This window comes from Rhinolophus ferrumequinum, chromosome 21, assembly GCF_004115265.2.
Source record: "Rhinolophus ferrumequinum isolate MPI-CBG mRhiFer1 chromosome 21, mRhiFer1_v1.p, whole genome shotgun sequence".
Lineage (NCBI taxonomy): Eukaryota > Metazoa > Chordata > Mammalia > Chiroptera > Rhinolophidae > Rhinolophus > Rhinolophus ferrumequinum.
In genome coordinates, this window is record NC_046304.1 from 12,769,001 (window position 1) to 12,788,149 (window position 19,149).

The window sequence follows — 19,149 nt, forward strand, 5'->3', positions numbered from 1 at the left end:
TTAAGCCACTCCGTTTGCGGTAATTTGTTACAGCAGCTCTAGGAAACTAATACATTTACGATGAAGTCCGGTTTTTCAGAAAACAAATGTCAGTCTTTCTATTCCTCTCATTGCCACTGACACCACGCTAGTTGCTTTTTGGATTTCACTGGGTTATCATCAGGGACTGGAGCGTAGTGATTAAGAACACGGGCTCTGGGGATAGACTGCCTGGGTCTGCCTCTACCATTTACTTGCTGTGTGACCTTTAGTTACTGAAACTTTCTGTGCCTCCTCATTTGTAAAATATGGACAGTACTACGAGGTCTGACAATTAAGTTCGTGAACTCATCCTAGAAAAAGTGCTGCATACCTCATTGCTGAATATCACTACAGTCACCTTCGAAGTACTCCCCTGGGGAAGCTATGCACTGACACCAGTGCCTAGTCCACCCTTCAAAGCAATTTTGGAACTCTTTTTCTGGAATGGCCATCAGAGCTGTTGTATTACCCTTGAGGTCCTGAATATCATCAAAATGTCTTCCTTTCAATATTTCCTTTAGGTAAATCTTTAGGTAAAGAAAGAAGTCATTGGGGGCCAGATCAGATGAGTAGAGAGGGTGTTCCAATACAGTTATTTGTTTACTGGCTAAAAACTCCCTCACAGACAGTGCTGTGTGAGCTGGTGCATTGTTGTGATGCAAGAGCCATGAATTGTTGGCGAAAAGTTCAGGTCATTTTTGTCTAACTTTTCCACGCAGCCTTTTCAGCACTTCCAAATAGTAAAATTGGTTCACTGTCCAGTTGGTACAAATTCACAATGTATAATCCCTCTGATATCAAAAAATTTGGCAACATCATTGCAACAAGTTCGTGAACTTAATTGTCAGATCCTGTAGTACTTAAGAGAGGCTTTGTGGGTATTAAATGAGTTAATACACTCATGTAATGTAAATGTTTAGGATAACACCTAGCACAGAATTAGCACTTAATAAATAATGGATACTTAAAATTTTTTTACTATGTTAATAATCTCGACACCAAGATTTTCCTGCTCCAATTCAGACTGGACAATGCTGTTAGTTATATATCACTTTCATCATGTCAAAAACCTTTAATTCTCCCTATTTATTACTGTATCAAATCTAACCTTCCCTTATTTGACTTTGGAAAGCATCCTTAATCTGGTCCCAACATAGTCTTCTGCTATTACTGTACTCCACAAACATGCGGGTATTGTTCACTCTTGTGTCTCAGCAACTAGAACAGTGTTTGGCATATTGTATCCACTCCATCATTACTTATTCAATGAATGAATACAGTCCAATGCAAACCTGCTGCTCTAAATAACCCATGTTGGACCTAGCCAAGTCCATCTCTGCCTTCCAAATCCAAATCAGGTTCTACCTCCTTTAGAAGGTCTTTCTAAGAAAGTGGTTAAGAGCAAGCAGACTCTGCAACCAGACTTAGTTCAAATTCTGGCTCTGTCATTCTCTGAGACTTCACAAACATTTCTCAACTTCTGTATATCTCACCTATTTCATAGGGGTTTCCACCTTTGTAGGGTTTTCACCTGCGCTAGGTAAGTCTTGGGGGGGAAGTACATAAAATAGACAAAATATTTAACTTTTAAGAATACAGTCATATTTTTTCCCAAGCTCAAGATCATTTGACCCTCTTTTCCTCTCTTTATTTTCAACTGTTCTTAAAATATGCCTTAATTTGTTTTTCCTTTCAACTCTCACATTATAAATAAGGAGAAAAATAAATTCTCTATTTGGGTTATTTCAACAGTCTCAAAACTGATCTGTTTCCTGCCTTTATCTTTCTACCTGTTTCACCGTGAAAGTATTTTTTCTGTATTAACACATATTGTTTCAGTCTCCAAAGTGAAAACAGTCTGGATTCTGGGTCTAAGAGCTAGGACTCCAACTGTAGTGACTGACAGCTCTTTTATCACAGCAGATTTTAGATTTGTACTAGGATCAGAACCATATCAGGATGTCTCATCTTATTTGTTAGAGGCATTTTGGGGGATGGAGAGAAACTGGGCTTGGGCTGTGAGCCTCTGACTTTTTTAAAAAAACTTTATTGTTATTATTTTTTTATTGAGGGCACAGCTCATAGTGGCCCATGCAGGGATTGAACCGGCAATCTTGGTGTTATCAGCACCACGCTCTAACCAACTGAGCTAACCGGCCACCTCAGCCTCTGATTTTTTAGAGAAGAATTACTTCAAAACTGGGAACAGACAGTTCTGTATCCCAGAGGATTTATAAATCTGTGAGCCCTGCTCAAAATTCAAAAAGCCACCACCCTGACACTCATTCAACGAAAAAGAAACTTCACTGTGCGAAGGTCAAAAGGTCCCCATAAATACCTTTGAGTCGCTGAGGAAGCACCGTACCCAGTAAGCCGTCCCCTTCACTCCCCTGCACCGGGGCCTTGCAGAGATCGTCTTGTGCATGGACGGTACTGTGCGGTGCTCGGCCGATGCCACACTGTCTCTGGGCACGGAGCTATCAGTTCTGAGGAGCGAGGCTAGGAAGGGCCTCAAAACTGCAGGCGGAAGGGTGAATGGGAACCCAAGGAATGGGCCCAGGCCGCCCTCGCTGCCCTAGTGGCTGGACCAGACAGGCAGAGCCGGAAGACCAGAGCCCGGGAGCCCAGCTCCGCACCCACAGCCACTGTGGGGTCTTGTGGCCAGGCCGCCCTCAGTGCCCCCATCACTCACTACCTCCCCCGGGGCTGTGGCCATGGTTCCCACCATGACCAGTCCTGGGAGTCGAGGCCTCTAGGAAAGCTCGCAGCCGGGACCTTCCGCCCAGCACACAGCCTCCCTGGTTAACGCATGATATCGCTGGTCGTGTCCTCCCCTTTTCCTAGACCAGCCCAGAAGGGGACCACACTTCTACCCACATGAGCTGTCGTCTGCCCTGGTATCTGAGGCTGAGCTCCTTCTATCTGGAGTCACTGGGCCTGCGAAGACGAGAAAGACCCAGTCCCAACAGGAAGGTCTGTCTAGTGGGGCGACCAGTAGATCCTGACTGTGCTATGATGCTATGGCCTGTGGGAGCACAGTGGAAGCACTGAACCCCACTGGGTGTACGTCAGGGACGATGACCAGAGTACACGAGGGCAACGTCAAGGATTTGGAAGACAGTGTTGTATGTAGAGCCTAAGGAAGTGGGCTTTGGAGTCAGGCAGGCCTGGATTTGAATTCCAGTTTCTTCATTTACTAGTTTTGGGTCCCTGGGCAAATTACTTTGCCTTCTTGACCTTAGTTTCCTGTTTAGAAAATGGCGATAACAGTAGTACCCACCAATTAAGACTGAGGCAAAGAACGCAAGAGAAGACTATAGTTAAGTGCTTAGCACAGTACCCAACACAGGAAATACTAAAAATAATAATAATAATAATGGAGCCAGGAAAAAATAATGGAGGAAGAGGGAACTTGTGGAAAGGCTGTAGGATAAAAGGGCAGTGTCTACGTCCTTGGGAACTGCAGATAGTTCAGCGGTAAATGTTGGACTTAGAAGGATAAGCACTTTGCAGAAAGCTCTCTCCAACTAGGTTGAACTCCCCACTGTGGTGTCCTGCCTCTCCTTTGTGGCACTTGCCATGGTTGTATTAGGTTGGTGCAAAAGTAATTGCAGTTTAAAAGGTTAAAAATAATTGCAAAAACCGCAAAGATTACTTTTGCACCAACCTAATAGTTTTACTACTTAGGATTCTAATTAACTTCGTCTCTGCTCCACCAGGGCAGAGACTGTTGTCTATTTCTGCTCACCCCTTTTTGTACCCCCAGTGTCTGACACATATCAGAAGCTCAATAAATATTTATTGAATGAGTAGATGCATGGGGCAGGATCAGAGCACGTGTGCCACTTTGAGGACTGGGCTTCAGGCTCAGATTAGTAGGAAACCGCTGTAGAAGTTTAGAGATGGGTGGCATTATCAGATTTGTTTTAAAGAAAGAGCGTTCAGGCTGCTCTGAGAAATGGAAGCAGGAGACATATTAGGAGGCTGTGGTAATACAAATACAAGCAAGAGATGCTGGTGGCCTCACTCTGAGTAACAGCACCAAAAATTGAGAAAAGTGGACTAAATTGGCAGATTATTGGGTAACATTCCCTTCCTCTTCTGTAGTCACATGCTCTCGCCCCAAGGTGGTCGTAACAGTCTTGTTTCCTATGAAATATTTATATGGAGAAGCCTCTCTTAATCCACATTCCAATCACCCCTGTTTCTCAAAGAGATTTGATAATTTCTCAGCTCTCGTCCTCCTGGACTTTAGATAGTTAGCTGCTTAGGTTCTCAGGAAAGCAAACTTTTATCCTTGAAGCTCTTTTCTCCAAGTTCCAAAGTAGGCTGCTCCCTAACAGGTAGATCGTATTCTGCGGAATTCAGGTTTACAAATTGGACGCCGCCGCATTCACTTCTACCCATTAAAGCTTTGAATGGACCCTCATTTCATAAACTGTCTTCCCTCAGCCTCCACTGGATTGTAAACTCCTGGAACAAATGTCTTTCTCTAGCCCTATCAAATTATAGCCCTGGCACATAGTAGGCACTCAATAAGTTTTTCTTCAATAACTTTTATTTCAAAATTCACATTTGAAAGCATTTCCATACTGTAACAAAAATCCCCCCCTGCTTTCAAAAGTCTGATACACTCAATATAATTCAAGCTCTATCAGGGATGAAATGAAAAGGTTAGTTTTCGATCTGAGGTTTTTAAGCAATAGTTAGTATTTTAAAAAGCTCAAAGGAAATTATGTATTTGCCCACAAAAGGGATAAAAAGGCTAATGAAAATGTTAAGTAGTTTGATCTGGGCTGGAGTTTTAATACCTAAGTCTGGTTATGTTACGCCAATCAGAAGCATGGTTCGTGGTTATACTGCATGCATTTGAATAACAAAAAATAAAGAACTAATTCATCTTTAATAAATGCAGTTTGGTAAACGAAAGCTTTTAAAACAGAGCCCAGGAGAGTAAAAGAGAGGGCCTCGGGAAACTGCCGCATTAAATTGCCTTCAAGTCCCTTTCAACATCCTGTTTATCCTTGTAAACAGTACTCTCACTGTACAACGCTGCAGGTACAGGTAAAGGACACAGAGATGGGCTTACTAGAATGAATTCCTAATTCCTTTCTTTTACAAAAATAGAACATTAAAATTTCCTGTTAGCTATAACGGTTTTGATTAGTTAGAATCTGGGATAACTCAAAAAATTTAAGTATCTTTAATTTTTAATCCAAGTGTATCACTGATGATGGCTATTTTGAATTCCTTTTGTTTCCCAAATATATTTAAAGATATTCTCGTGTAAAAATGTTATTTGTTTATGTGAGATTATACTAACGAGCTTAAACCTCTGAGACGGGTGATGGGGACAGGCAGGCTTCTGTACCACATCATCCACAAGCAGCCACTTTCAGGGATGGTGTGGACGGGCTTTTCCACTTCAAGACATCCCACTACTGCCCACGATGTCCCTCTGGGGAAACCACAGCCCCCAGGCTTTGAACTTTAACAGGTCATAATTTTTATACCAGCCGCAAGACATCACTGTATCTTACACACCTTATATTTTTCTTGTAAATACTTCATCTTCTGTTTTTAAAATGATTACAGCTCCAGATGCCTTCCTATGTGTCAACATATTTCAGTTTTCTCATTTAAACCTCACAATGACCCCCACGAGGTAGATTATGTGATCACTATTTTATTAATGAGGAAAATAGAGACCAGATGGCTTATATAATTTGCTCCAGTCACGAAGCCAGTATGTCATACTGGATTCAAACTCGTGTCTGTACTCCCTCCACTACAGCAGTCTGCCTCTTGAAACAATCAGACTAAAGGTTTCTATCAGGCTCTGGGTTCCCCTGGTGCTGCACTGCCACTGCTCATAGCACCCTGAAACGTTTGCTTAAACGGCCCAGGTGACTGATGTTCTAAATATTGATGGCCAAGGGTTTCTCAACCATGGCACTAATGACTCGTGGGGCCAGATAATTCTTTGTTGTGTATGTGTGTGGCGGTGGAAGGGGGCTGTGTATTGTTAAGATATTTAGTAACATCCCTGGTCTTCAGATGCCGAATTTTCTTCCCAGTTGTGACAACCCAAATATCTCTGGACATTACCAAATGCCCCTTGGGGACAGAATCACACCGGTTGAGAGCCACTGATCCCCTTCATCTCACAAGCTACTCCCATGAAGGAAAGATATGAGGTTGAAATTCTCCTTGCCTTACATTGTCCCGTTCATTAGCTTTCTTATCTGAAGACTTACATAAACTCTTAGGCAATCTGCCAGTAGTTCAGAGTACGAGAAATATTTGACAATTGAGTTTGATTGCACAGATAGGCAGGGCCTAATTTCCAAATTAGTTATCAGCTTAAATGATGACTGACCTTTCTCCAGAGTTCTATTTAGACTCTCCAGTTCTCAAATAAGCTGTGCCCAGCTACAAAGCCCTGGTTCAACACAAAATTACTGCCCCTATGATCACCTGACCTTTTATAGTAGATGCTTTTTTTCTAATTCCCACCAACTCATGTCACCTAAATGCTCGGCCCTGGCACTCAGTCTAATTCTATTCCCCAAACCTACTGTTCTCCTGTCCCTTTCTCTTTCATTTCCTGATACTACGAGTACTCTTTCTCAGGGGAAACTCCTCACTTGGTTCTTGTGTCCTGGCTTTCAGTTACCTGTTGTCAGTTACCTGTTGCTTTATCTCCCTTTGACTCTTATCATTTGGTTTTTGCCCTTGATATCCCAGCTTTATTGGAATTGTTTAATGCGTACTTGACTTTGATTTGTCCTTTTGTTCCCTGATGCTTTCAAAGACAGTTTAGCTTCATTTCTATTATTTTTTTTGTTTTCTCTCAATTAGTATATCATTCCAATTAGTATTTTTCACATATGCATACACATATTTTTATAAGGGAGAATAAAAGGGAATATGTGTAAAACACATACCTAAGGGGAAGAATTCATCTCAGAGAAAGATTTAATCACCCTAAAGGACTTAACGTGGATTTATACTTGTCACTAGACTAGGTAGTCAAGATTTAAAGGGCTCCTCCCACGAAGAACTTAGTCTTTAGGGTTGTTGCCAAAGTGATTTCTAATGATTTTAGTAACAGTAGACATCACCTAAAACATTCTCAAGTAATTATATCCTAGGGACCATACTCCAGTGTCAACTCTGAGGCAGAAAAGGCTATTATATGTCCAAGAGCTTTTCTACCTGATTACACTTACATCCAGTAGGACTCTTCTAATGTTTTCCTACCTTCAAATGGTTTTCAATAATAAAAATCCTCTATAGTGCAATAAGATGTGGTCTCCACCAGGCTTTTCCTACATCCACTAGGTTTCTGTTACCTATCAGAATGAGTCCTGTTTGAAGACTCTCTCACATTCTCCAAGTTCCTTTCCAGTATGAAGTTTCTGATGTTTAAGAAAAGCTGTGTGTCCACTGAAGGCCTTCCCACAGTGGCTACATTCAAAGGGTTTCTCTCCAGTGTGAATTCTCTGGTGACTAATAAGGTGTGAGTTCTGACTAAAAGTCTTCCCACATTCAAGGCATGCATAGGGTTTCTCTCCAGTATGAACACGATGGTGTTTAATAAGATCTGAGCTGCCCCGAAAAGATTTCCCGCATTTATTGCACATATAAGGTTTTTCTCCACTATGAATTCGATGATGTCTCATAAGGTCTGAGCTCTGATTGAAAGTTTTCCCACATTCTTTACATTCATATGGTTTCTCTCCTATGTGAATTACATGATGTCTGACGAGGTCTGAGCTGCCCTGGAAAGTTCTACCACAAAGATTACATGGATAAGCTGTCTCTTCTTGGTGAATTCTCTGCTCTTCTCTAAACAACGCATTCTTGCTGACTGTTTTCTCACATTCTTCAAGTTTCTCTCCAGTGTGAAGTCTCTGATGTTTGAGGAAAGCCGTGCGCCAGATGAAGGGTTTTCCACATTCCTTACATTCATAGGGTCTCTCACCACTATGGATTCTCTGATGCTGAATAAGGAGTGAACGCTGCCGGAAGGCTTTTCCACATTCATTGCATTGATAAGGTTTCTCTCCAGTATGAATTTTCTGATGTGTAACAAGGTGCGACCTCTGGCTAAAGGCTTTCCCACATTCACTGCATTCATAGGGTTTCTCTCCAGTATGAATTATCCAATGTCGAATTAGATCTGAACTTCCCCGGAAAGTTTTTCCACACTCAGTACATTGATAAGGTTTTTCTTCCCTATGAATTCTTTGCTGTTTGGTAAGGTCCAAGTCAGAAGTGCAGGTTTTTTCACATTCAAGTTCTTTTCTCATATGCAGTCTCTGATGTTTAAGAAAAGTTGTGCGCCCACTGAAGGATTTCCCACATTCACAACATTCATGGGGCTTCTCTCCACTGTGGAGTCTCTGGTGTTCGGTAAGGCGTGAACGCTGCCGGAAGGCCTTTTCACAGTCATTACATTTGAAGGGTTTCTCTCCAGTATGAATTCGCTGATGTGTGACAAGGTGTGAACTTTGACTGAAGGTTTGTCCACATTCGTAACATTCATAGGGTTTCTCTCCCGTGTGAATTCTGTGATGTATTATAAGATCTGAACTTTGATTGAAGGCCTTCCCACATTCATTACATATATATGGCTTCCCTCCACTATGAATTCTCTGGTGTAGGACAAGGTTTGAGCTTCCCTTGAAGGTCTTCCCACACTCTTTACATTCATAGGGATTCTCCTCACTATGAATTCTTTTATGTCTAACCAGATTTGAGCTCTGATTGAAGTCTTTTCCACATTCATGACATATATAAGGTTTCTTTCCTGTATGAATTCTCTGATGTATAATAAGATTTGAACTTTGATTAAAGTCTTTCCCACATTCCTTACATATATATGGTTTCTTTCCTGTATGAATTCTTTGATGTATAATCAGGTTTGAGCTCCGATTGAAAATTTTTCCACATTCCTTACATTCATGAGTTTTCTTGGTATTATCAATTTTCTGACGTTCAGTTACTTCTGACTTCTGTTTGAAGCTCTGGCCACAGACATCAAAACTGTGGGATCTTTCTCCGGCAGGAAGTATTTTTCCTCCTTGATTACATCCATGGCCACTCTCTCCTGCAATGGCTTTCCTGGGGATGACATTCAGTTCCCTGATACCTCTCTCTTGGAAAGGGGGCTGTCTCGCTGCATCCTCTAAGGGGCTTACCCACTGCCTTAATAACCTGTCCTCAGGATCACTGGTTCCGACTAACCCACATTCCTGGGAGATCTGTCTTTGGAGTCTTCCTGATACAGCCCTCGCTGAATCTTTATCTCCAGAAATTTCCATCTTTGACCTCCAGTCCTTCATCTTATTCCTGGTCTCAGAATCTGAAATGATAAGCAGACCATTCAATAATTCCTAAAGTATAAACATCACCTTTCCCTATGCTGGGAAGTCTAGGATCTAGGAGGGAGGAACAAAGAACCTAGAGGAGGACTCTTCCTCCCTTCAAGGGCTGAGACGCAGACATTTTTAGAGAGATTGTGGCTACCACAGGAACACGCACCCTATTGGTGTTGAATAAATTTGCCAGGTGTAGGCTGGAGCTGGTGTGTGGGAGTGGCCTGTAGAGTGGTGGATAAATTCACTGAAGGAGGCAGGAAATCTGGAGCTGGTCCACAAGAAGTAGCCTGTTTGATGGGGTAGAAACTTGCTGGACCCTGTGTGTAATAAAAAAGCACACCAGCACCAGGGAGAGAAGTTCCTTCCTTATTCTATGGCTTTGCATTGTCCCTCCAGCACCTTCTATCGACAAAATCTAAATCTTGTGCCAACTGGCAAAGGAAAAGTGGTCCAGATCTAGTAACACAAGCAAAGCAAAGAAGGGTAGATTTGGAGTTGAGAGGCAATAAATTAATAACTAGCATACTATCCATTCCTCTAACTGTACCATGATAATTAAACAAATCTGAAACTATGCCTCAAATAAAAATGTTTGGCTGTCATTTTAATAGAAATCAATTCTCCCTTTCTCAGACCTGGCATTTTCTTTCTGGTATTCTGGTGGAATTACTTCCTTTTGTATGACAGTTTTATATCTCCTGTGACTGGAAGTTTTTTGACTTTCTATATCATCAAATCCCTGACACATTTCTGAGCTCCTTGAGAGAGCCATCTCACCATGGCCCTGGTGAGATGAACTCTCTAGTCATTAATCTTCTGCAATAGATAAGAGGCAACACAACATAGTGGTTAAGAGCACAGACTCTTAAGGGACTGTAGAGCCATCCGCTTGGGTTTGAATCCTGGCTCCATCACTTACCGACTGTGTGCAAGTCACTGGAGCTCTTTGTGCCTCAGTTTCCTCACTCTAAAATAGAGATAATAATAGTATTTACCTCACAGAGTTGTTATGAGAATAAAATATATGTAAACATACATAAGACATTTAGAAAAATGCTTGCCATGTAAAAAGCACTATCTAAGTGACAGCTACTGTTATTATTCCTATTATGATTATTAATCTTTATCCTTTAAGCCCAAGAATTATCATTAAGTAATGTGTCGCTAGCACAAACCTCTATATTCAGGGTGGATTTCATTTAAATAACATTCAAATAAAATACTGGAATGAATTGGCTTTGTCTTAATTTTCTCTTATAGTGCTTTTTTCGGGTTTGATATATATATGTATATATATATATTGTTCAAAATTCAGAAACAGACTGAAAGATGGTAAAGGCATTTCTTAAAACTCATTGAAAACAATGAAAAGAAAAACAAATGAGGTGAACTCCATCTTCAAAAAGAGGGGAGGGGTGTCACAGAGAAATAAGGATTGTCCCCGTAGAGATCTTGTTTGACATATTAGAGTAGCAGGGGAGAAGATGCTAAAGAACGAACCATGCTGGCAGGTCATTTCTAGTATCTTGCACCTGGTTCCTAGCTAGGGAACAGTGACAGAGGTGAAGCCAGGGGAAGAGGGAGTAGACAGTGTGACTTTCAAACTGTATTATGAAAAGCCTGTGATCTCAAAGGCTTTGTCTTGTGCCATGCTGACCTCTTGGAAACCAAAAGCTGAAGAGATAGGTCTGTAGATTAGAGGAAAGGGTGTTGGTTGCAGCAAATCGGCATGACGACTTTGAAGCACCCTAGCTCAATTCCCTCTGCCTCCTCCCGTAGTAATGAATGGAGAGCCTGCTTCACTCATTGCTGAGTAGTGATCATTAGGGTAACTTTGTGGGATGTGTGCTTAAAAATAGGTGGCGGTTGTTTTAGGAAAGCAAGGAACATGAGTAACAGAGGAATTAGGAGCGTCCCTCCAAGAGGGAAGCCACAGGAATTAACAGGAAGCGTCAGCAGACTTCTCTATCATCTCTGAGGAATTACAGACAAAAATCAACCTTTAAGTGAAAACGCAAAGAAGAGACATAAGCCTTCAAAATAGATTTTAAAAGATTCTAAAACAATTCAAAAAGTGAGAATTTTGAAGAGCTGAGGAAAGAAATGGAAGAGATTCTAAAATCATTATGTTGACGAAATTCACCTAAGAAACAACAAAAATAATCACTACAGGGGCATGACGAGACCTGGAGAAATCATCCAGAGTGAAATGGCTATAAATACGATATAGAGAAGACCAGTAGCAATAGAAAGATATTCAAATACATGTAATTAGTGTTCCTAAAGAAAAGAACAAACAGAAGGGAAAAACCCCCACAAAACATTCAAGTATTTAACAGAAGAAAATATTGCTTAAATAAAGATTTGAATCTATTGGAAGGGTACACTGTAGTCCATAAAAAGTTGAGACATAACAGTCAACACCAAGACATATTCTGGTGGTGTTAACTAAATTTCAGGAATAAGTGAACAAATGGGCATGTAGGCAGAAAAGCAAGTAATGTGCAAGAGACAATTTCAGGCTGACTTTACACTTCTCCAGTTACACTTCATGCCAGAACACCGCTGGCCCTCCATATGGGAGGGTTCTGCTAATGGGGATTCAACCAACCACTGACTGAAAATCTTTTTTTTTTTAAAGTTACACTGTTGCTGACATGTACTATGTAGTTAGTCCTAGGATGGTTGCATCTATACCGAACATGTGTAGACTTTTTTTTCTTGTCATGATTCCCTAAATAATACAGTATAATAAGTATTTACATAGCATTTACATTTAGGTATTGCAGGAATCTAGAAATGATTTAAAAGTATGTAGGAGGATGTGTGTAGGTTCTATGTAAACACTGTGCTACTTTATATAAAGGACTTCAGCATCTGTGGATTCTGGAACGGGGGATTCTGGATTGGGGGTCCTGGAACGAATCCCCTGCGGACAGCCAGGGATGAGTGTACAGTAATGCCTATAAAGTTCTGAAGAGAAACAAAGTGTGCTGCAAAAATTTTGTACCCACTGATGTGCTCCTTAAAAGCATAGGCACACATTATCAAGTAGGTAAAAACCTCAGGGATTATGACACCCATGAAACCTTTTCGAAAAGAACTACTGGGGTTGCCAAAACTATGTATACAAGTGAACACTTTGGTCAATGTTGCTCAAGCAGTAGTTCGCCATAATCAGAAGTGTCTGGACGATGACGGTAACCACTCTGAGCACCTCTTGCAATTGTATAAGTGAAACATGACTTGTATTCACCTTTTGTTAGTGGTATATATTGAGTATTACAATTTTAATAGTTTTTTCCTTTCTTAACATGTGCATATATATATTTTGGCACCCTCTGTATTGGGCTGAAATAAAGCTTATGAAGAAATGAATTAAAATAAACATTCAGTAATTGACAGGACATTGTAAAAGAATAGATAGTAAGTACTAAATCAATTTAAATGGAGAAGTGGGATTAAACAATGAAAATTATTTTTGTAGAATAGAAAGTAATTGCTTTAAACCATGACAAGGTAAAAATAATTATATTATAAAAATTTCACTGTGAGAAGTGGTGGGAGTAAGTATAAATTGTGCTAACTTACCTATCTTTCCTGACCGGGAATCAACAGATACCATCTAAAGGAGAAATGTATAATTTTTAAAATTGATTCAAACCTTTAATGTGTTTCATAATCATTTTTTTCATAATTTTAGAGGAAGAATCTTTTAAAGTTACAGAGACACTTTTTCCATAACATTTTTGTTGATTACAAAATAAAAAACAGAGAAAAAAATAATAAGCACCCATAATCCCACGATCCTGCCACCCAAAGACTACCACTGCCAATGTTTTGTTGTATATTCTTCAAGTTTTATTTCTGGGCATGTGTTTTTTCTGATACAAAAAAGGGATCATATTATAGACGTCCATTTTGTCATCTATGCCTTCCTTACTCGTGATATTGGAGCTGGACCCTGAAACATTTCTCGTTTGTCAGCTAGCTTTGTCAATAGAGGGCGCTGGAGGAACACAGTAAGACATTCAAAGAGAAAGGGATTTCTCTTCCTGGCATCTGTAAGCTGTTGTTTTTGGTGAAGTTGGCCAAATCAACAAATCCGGAGGCTTGATAGCTTCTGGTGGACCAGCTCTGGCCCACCCATGCCCTCCAATGAGTTTTTCCACCACCCGGCCGGCCTTTCCTAGGGACTACATGTGCCTTTCAGTGAATTTTTCTTCCATGTGGCAGGTCATGCCTACAGACCAGCCTCTTCACCACCAGCAGGCTGTGTCCCTTTGGCAGCCGCAACCTCAACAAAAACATCTGAATCTCAGCTTTGATCTGTGGGAGTCCTCTTCTAAATTCTTGGTTCCTTCCTTGTTTACTCTTAGTCCTAGCAGTAAGGCTGCTTCTTGCATTATCTATTTCTATATTTCTTAAAGTCCCCACTTAAGCCTTTTAGTAGTTAACTACCTTTTACTAGTTAAACATTCTTTATATTAAATGTCCCTTATTTAAATTACTGTTACAGTTTTTGTCTCTTGACTGGATCCTGACTTGTAATGGATACAGAATATAATTTCATATTAGATCTAGAACAAAGTGAAAATGATATAAGGAAAAGTAGTAAGAGGGCTAGAAAGGGGAAACAAAAAGTGTTTGGAAACACTGATTGAAGGACTCCTCTCTATAACAATCGTTAGTATCAACCTTTGCCACAGGCCTGGGTATGGTAGAGGAGACACACAGCACTCTGTTCAGAGATGAGTGGCCACACTGCTCAAATTTTTCATCCAGTTCCACAGGTAAAAGAACTAGGGAGTAATTTAAGGAAATCTTTCCTTGAGAGGATGTCTGAAGTAGAAGGGCACAGCATCTGAAACGTAGGCTCGATCAGAGGTGAGTCCTCTACAGTCCAATCCAGCTGACCGCAGAGTTTCTGGGAAAAGGGTCTCAGTATTCATGTCAGTCATCGATTTGTTCATCTAACATATATTAACTGAGCACCAACTATGTTCCAGACATTGGAGAAGGTATTGAGAATACAAAAATGAACATAAGATATGGCACCTGCCCTCAAGGAACTTACAGTTTAATGGAGGGGAAACGTATGTAAATAGATCATAACAAGATATTGTCACCGGTGACCAATAAGGTAAGCACTATCTACAATGCGAAAACCTAGAATCAACAGAACCCCAATGGTAACTGTACGTGGGGAAAGAAAGGAGTCAATAATGACTTCTCAGTTTTCTGACTTGAGCAATGGGTGGGATATGGTGCTGTTTATGAAGACAGAGTAGGTTTCAAGGGTGGGAAGAGTAGGTCTGAAGATTTGAAGATCAGTTGAGTTTTGGGCATCTATTGGTTTCGAACAGGACGAGCAAGACAGAGATAAAGCAAGTGCAAAGAAAATCAAGGAGCTATCACCCTCCAAGTCCACAGATCAGGCTAGCCATCCTTCAACTAAGAGCAGAAGCATGTGGACTCCAAGAGTCAAAGCCATTGGGAATCCTTAATCCTCTAATTCCACTGAGCTCTGAAAAGCTTTTCTTGTTTTCAGCTGAAATTCAGAGAACTCAGAGTGTATGGATTCTACCAAGACAGAGCCCTTACCCAGTGAGACCAGCTCGGCTCCCTCCTCTGGCATCTCTTCCTTGCAGAGATCCCACTGAGCGCAGATATCCTTTTGTGATTCATTCACAGCCACATCCTGCAGCATCTTGAATTCCTGAAATAGAAGTGCCTGCTCAATAACTACCCGATGGAGAGCCAGTAGCAGACACTCCACACCTTCTCTTTTTAAATCTCTGCTAATTCCCACATTACCCTTCGCCTCAGTAGACAATCTTGCCCCTCGCTTTCAAAATGTGTGAGACCATGTGGTAAAAGAAATCACCTCCCATCAGCTTGTCTTTTCAATGACACTTTGTCTTTACTGTATTTCTTCTCTTCCATTCTCTACTATTTATCTGCTCTTTAACTGAGACCCCCCACCCCCCCGTCCCCCCTTCGTGGGCCAGGCACTGCACCAGGTAGTGCAGTGATGAGAATGACAATACCATACAACAATGAGGACAGAGACCCTCTCCTTGAGGAGCCTGTGGTGGCTGTTACAGACAATGTTAATTAAATGGGTTAAGTGCTCAGAAGGGAAGTATGGGGTGCTGTGGGACCTCAAGGGAAGAGCACAACCTTGAGGGGGTGGGATGGGTGAGGAAACTTCCTCAAGGAGGTAGCTTCTAAGCTGAGGCCTCAAAGACAATTTGAGATAACTAGACTGAAATAAAAAGGAAGGGCTTTTCGGATTGACGCTATGGCATGTACAAAGGCCAGGAGGTGACAGAAGCTACAATGCATTCATGGACGCACCATGTGACTAAAGCCCAGGGTACTAGGTAGTAAACAGGGCAGCTGGTCAAGTCACGGAGGGTCTCATATACCAGGCTCAGAAGTTTGGACTCTCCTGAAGGCAATGGAAACCACTGAAGGGGTTAAAGCAGGAGAATGACATTCTCAGGTTTACCTTTTTAAAAGACTGTTCAGACTGCTTTGTAGAGAACGGACTGGAGGGTGCAGGCTGAAAACTGCAGTATCAGTTGGGAAACTACAGCAGTAATCTATGTTGGAGACAGTGAGGGCCTAAATGAGCTATTGGCAGTGGGGAGAAAGAGAAGTAGATTGAGTCAATAGATTAAAGAAGCAATAACAGGCAGAACGGGGGATGCCCTAGACAGAGGGGGTGAGGGAAAAGAGCAGGCATTAAGGATGACATCCAAGCTTCTAACTTGAGCAACTGCCTAAGTTGGGTAGTTAGAGTTAAAGAGTGGGGATGAGGGAGAGGCAGTGGTGAATTCCATTTCAGACATGTTATGCTCGACGTACCTGTGGGGTGTCCAGGAGGAAATATACAGGAAGCTGACAGATCAATGGGTCAGAAACCCAGGAGGAAAGTCTAGAATGGAGACAGATTTTGGAATCATCAGCATACCAGTAGTGTTTAACGCAGAAACACTAGAAGGCTAGTGGGAGGCTAGAAGTCTGAAATGAAGGTGTTGGCAGGGTGGCTTCCTTCCGCAGCCTCTGAGGGATAACTGCCACACCTCTCTAGCTTGTGGCGACAGCTGGTAATCCTTGTGTTCCTTGCTTTGAAGATGCATCACTCCAATCTGTCTCCATCTTCATATGTCTTTCTCCCTGTGTCTGTCTCTTCATATGGACATCTTCTTATAAGGATACCAGTCACATTGAATTAGGGACACATTCTACTCCGGTTATGACCTCATCTTACCAAGTTACATCGGTAATGAACCTATTTCCAAATAAGGTCACATTTTGAGGTACTGGGGACTAGGACCTCAACATGTCGTTTTGGGGGGACACAATTCAACCCATAACAATAGCCCTACTCTATTATTTACCCGTAATAGCAAACCTATGCTCTAGAATCCTCTCTAATTTTCCCATATACAGTGCTTCTCCCCAATTCCATCCCTTTGCCCATAACTCTCCTACTTAGGATGCCCTTCCTACTCACCTCTGTCTACATCTGGAATAAAGAACTCAAATGGATGCAAGAGACCAGGTAGTTAATCAGAGTGAAGCAAACTAGGTGATACATGACCCAGCGTCAGTTGTCAGGGAGAAAATGGATTAGTGGGCACAGGGGATCTGGAAATTTTATACTGAGTCTAAAGGATGGAATTGCTACTTAACTCCTGCTCATAGCACCATGCAGGAATGTGGGCCACATTTGGCCACACCTTCTGATTTTTCAAGGGATACGAAAATCTAGATTTTTGTGTGAGTAGATGTGAAAGAAATTTCCTGATTTTAAAATGTTGGCCACTAATCGAAATAAAAACAAACAGCATGAGCTAAGAAAATGCGTGTACAGACCGATCTGGCCAGGGGCCATAATTTTTCAACCTCTGACTTACACAAATACTTCCCACTGTTGCAGGTCCACTTCAGTTAGTACCTTCTAACCATTTCAACCCTTTTAAATTTGTATTCATGGGAATGCATTAGGTGATGCTAAAGAGTTCCTGCCTAGAGAGCAGCCTGAAAAACTTACACACACACACACACACACACCTTAAACAAGGTGATAAGTCCGTATGAATTAGACACTAAATAAACACTAGCTAAATAAGCTTAAAAAAAGATGACAAGCTTAAAGTTGGAGGTAGGGAGGTGGCAATCCTGGAAGGCTTCCCAAAGAAAATGACTTTTGAAGCTATTCCTAAAAGGATATGCAGACCTTTACAAAGAGACCAGCCTAAATCCCTCCCTCCTCTGAACTCCAACAGTAGGGATATTTTAGATCAACTGTTAGACTACGTCTGAACCATATAGTTCATTCCTGTAGTTCAGTCTACTCTCCCCCACGGGGCTGTCAGTTACTCCTGGAGCATAGAAACCAGATCTTGTACATTAAGTTACAACTACAAACGCGCCTGCCACAGCGCTGGGCATGGAACAGGGTCAACTTACACCCGAGGGTTGATTCTGGGTCTGGGGGAGATAGTTTGCAGTACTCACAAGAGGGAACTGGGTAAAGTAGTGGGACGCGGCAGGGGGAGGGCCGTGGACAGGGCACGCCAGAGCCCAAGAGGACCAAGGGCGCAGAAGGCCCAGCACCACGGACCACGCGCCTACGTCCCTGAGACCCCAGTCCTTCCCCACGTGGAGAAAAGAGGAGTCCACTGCCTGCCTCTGAAGATCTCTCCACCCCGCTCCCCGGAGGGACCCCGGCACAGGGTCCCCAGCTCTGCGAACGCAACGGAGTCTCACCTCCTGGCCACCCCCAGCCTCCCGTTCGACTGGGGCCCCCTCCACAGCCGCCATCGCGCAGCCCCAGCTCCTCACTCGGGCGCGGAGCCAACACCATGGACACCACGCCAGTGGCCTAGCGGCCACTTCCGGCGTGCTCCCGAAGGAGGCGGTCCCCCTGCTCCCCGCGCACCCCTTCCCATCCCCGCTGTGCCCACCAATCGGCGTGCGCGCCCCCAGGCCGCCTCCCACAGGCTCAGGTGTGTCCTCTGCGCAGACTCGGCTGGCTTGGTCGTCCGCTGGGTCCCGCATGAGTCGACTCCTGGAGGGTCTGATGCTCCGCAGGTTGGTGCACCTGTTGGCTCAGACGCTTTGTGGGCGAGGTTACCACCGAGATGCAGAGTCCTCCAGGAGTCCTAGACCCGCCTACGGCCCGGCCTCGGGCTCCGTCGGTCTGGATGGACGATCCTATCAAATAGTTTTACGTTAATAATAATATTCTGCCTTTTTAATCGGTTTACTTTTCCCCTTGCATGACTTTGTGGTCTCATACAGAGATAAAGAAGATAGGGTACTGTTTAAAAAGGCAAGGTCTGAAATCAGAAAGACATTCAGAAAGTCAGAAGAGCTGACTCACCAACTATGGGCTATGTGACTTTGGGCAAGTTACTTAACCTCTCTGAGTCCCGTTTAATGGATCATCTTCCTTTTCCTCACTGATTTTAAATGCTGTCTTTATCATTGGCTAAGTTTACATATGTATTCGATTATGTATTTTGGGTATGTTTCTGTTCATTTACATATTTATCTCTTCTTTGATCATAAACTTATTACGAGCTTTTAAATATGTTTCAAATTCTGCGAGGGCTAGTCCTCTCTCTCCATTTTCTCTTATTTTTGAAGAAAAACTGTAACCATGTATGTTTTCTTGTATTTCTTATATTACTTTCAAAATAACAAAGATTTCTTTTTTGTTTTA

General features: G+C 42.2%; 1 protein-coding gene and 1 non-coding gene across 5 annotated transcripts; both read right to left on the minus strand.

Annotated features, from left to right (window-relative positions):
• Positions 1-2,106: 2,106 nt before the first annotated feature.
• Positions 2,107-2,180, minus strand: TRNAI-GAU (transfer RNA isoleucine (anticodon GAU)). The gene has a single exon. It is a non-coding gene; the product is annotated as a tRNA-Ile (tRNA).
• Positions 2,181-4,572: 2,392 nt separating this feature from the next.
• Positions 4,573-18,518, minus strand: ZNF594 (zinc finger protein 594). 4 transcript variants are annotated; one of them, XM_033091760.1, is made up of 5 exons: positions 18,389-18,518; positions 16,281-16,350; positions 15,012-15,126; positions 10,327-10,374; positions 4,573-9,391 (listed from the first exon to the last, which is right to left on the minus strand). In XM_033091760.1, exon 5 carries the CDS (start codon positions 9,369-9,371, stop codon positions 7,380-7,382), a length of 1,992 nt encoding a protein of 663 aa, XP_032947651.1. In that variant the 5' UTR covers positions 9,372-9,391; positions 10,327-10,374; positions 15,012-15,126; positions 16,281-16,350; positions 18,389-18,518; the 3' UTR covers positions 4,573-7,379. The 4 variants fall into 4 exon arrangements, with proteins under 4 accessions (XP_032947651.1, XP_032947650.1, XP_032947649.1 ...); XM_033091759.1 differs by lacking the exon at positions 10,327-10,374 and adding an exon at positions 15,922-16,046; XM_033091758.1 differs by lacking the exon at positions 10,327-10,374.
• Between the last annotated feature and the right edge of the window lie 631 nt (positions 18,519-19,149).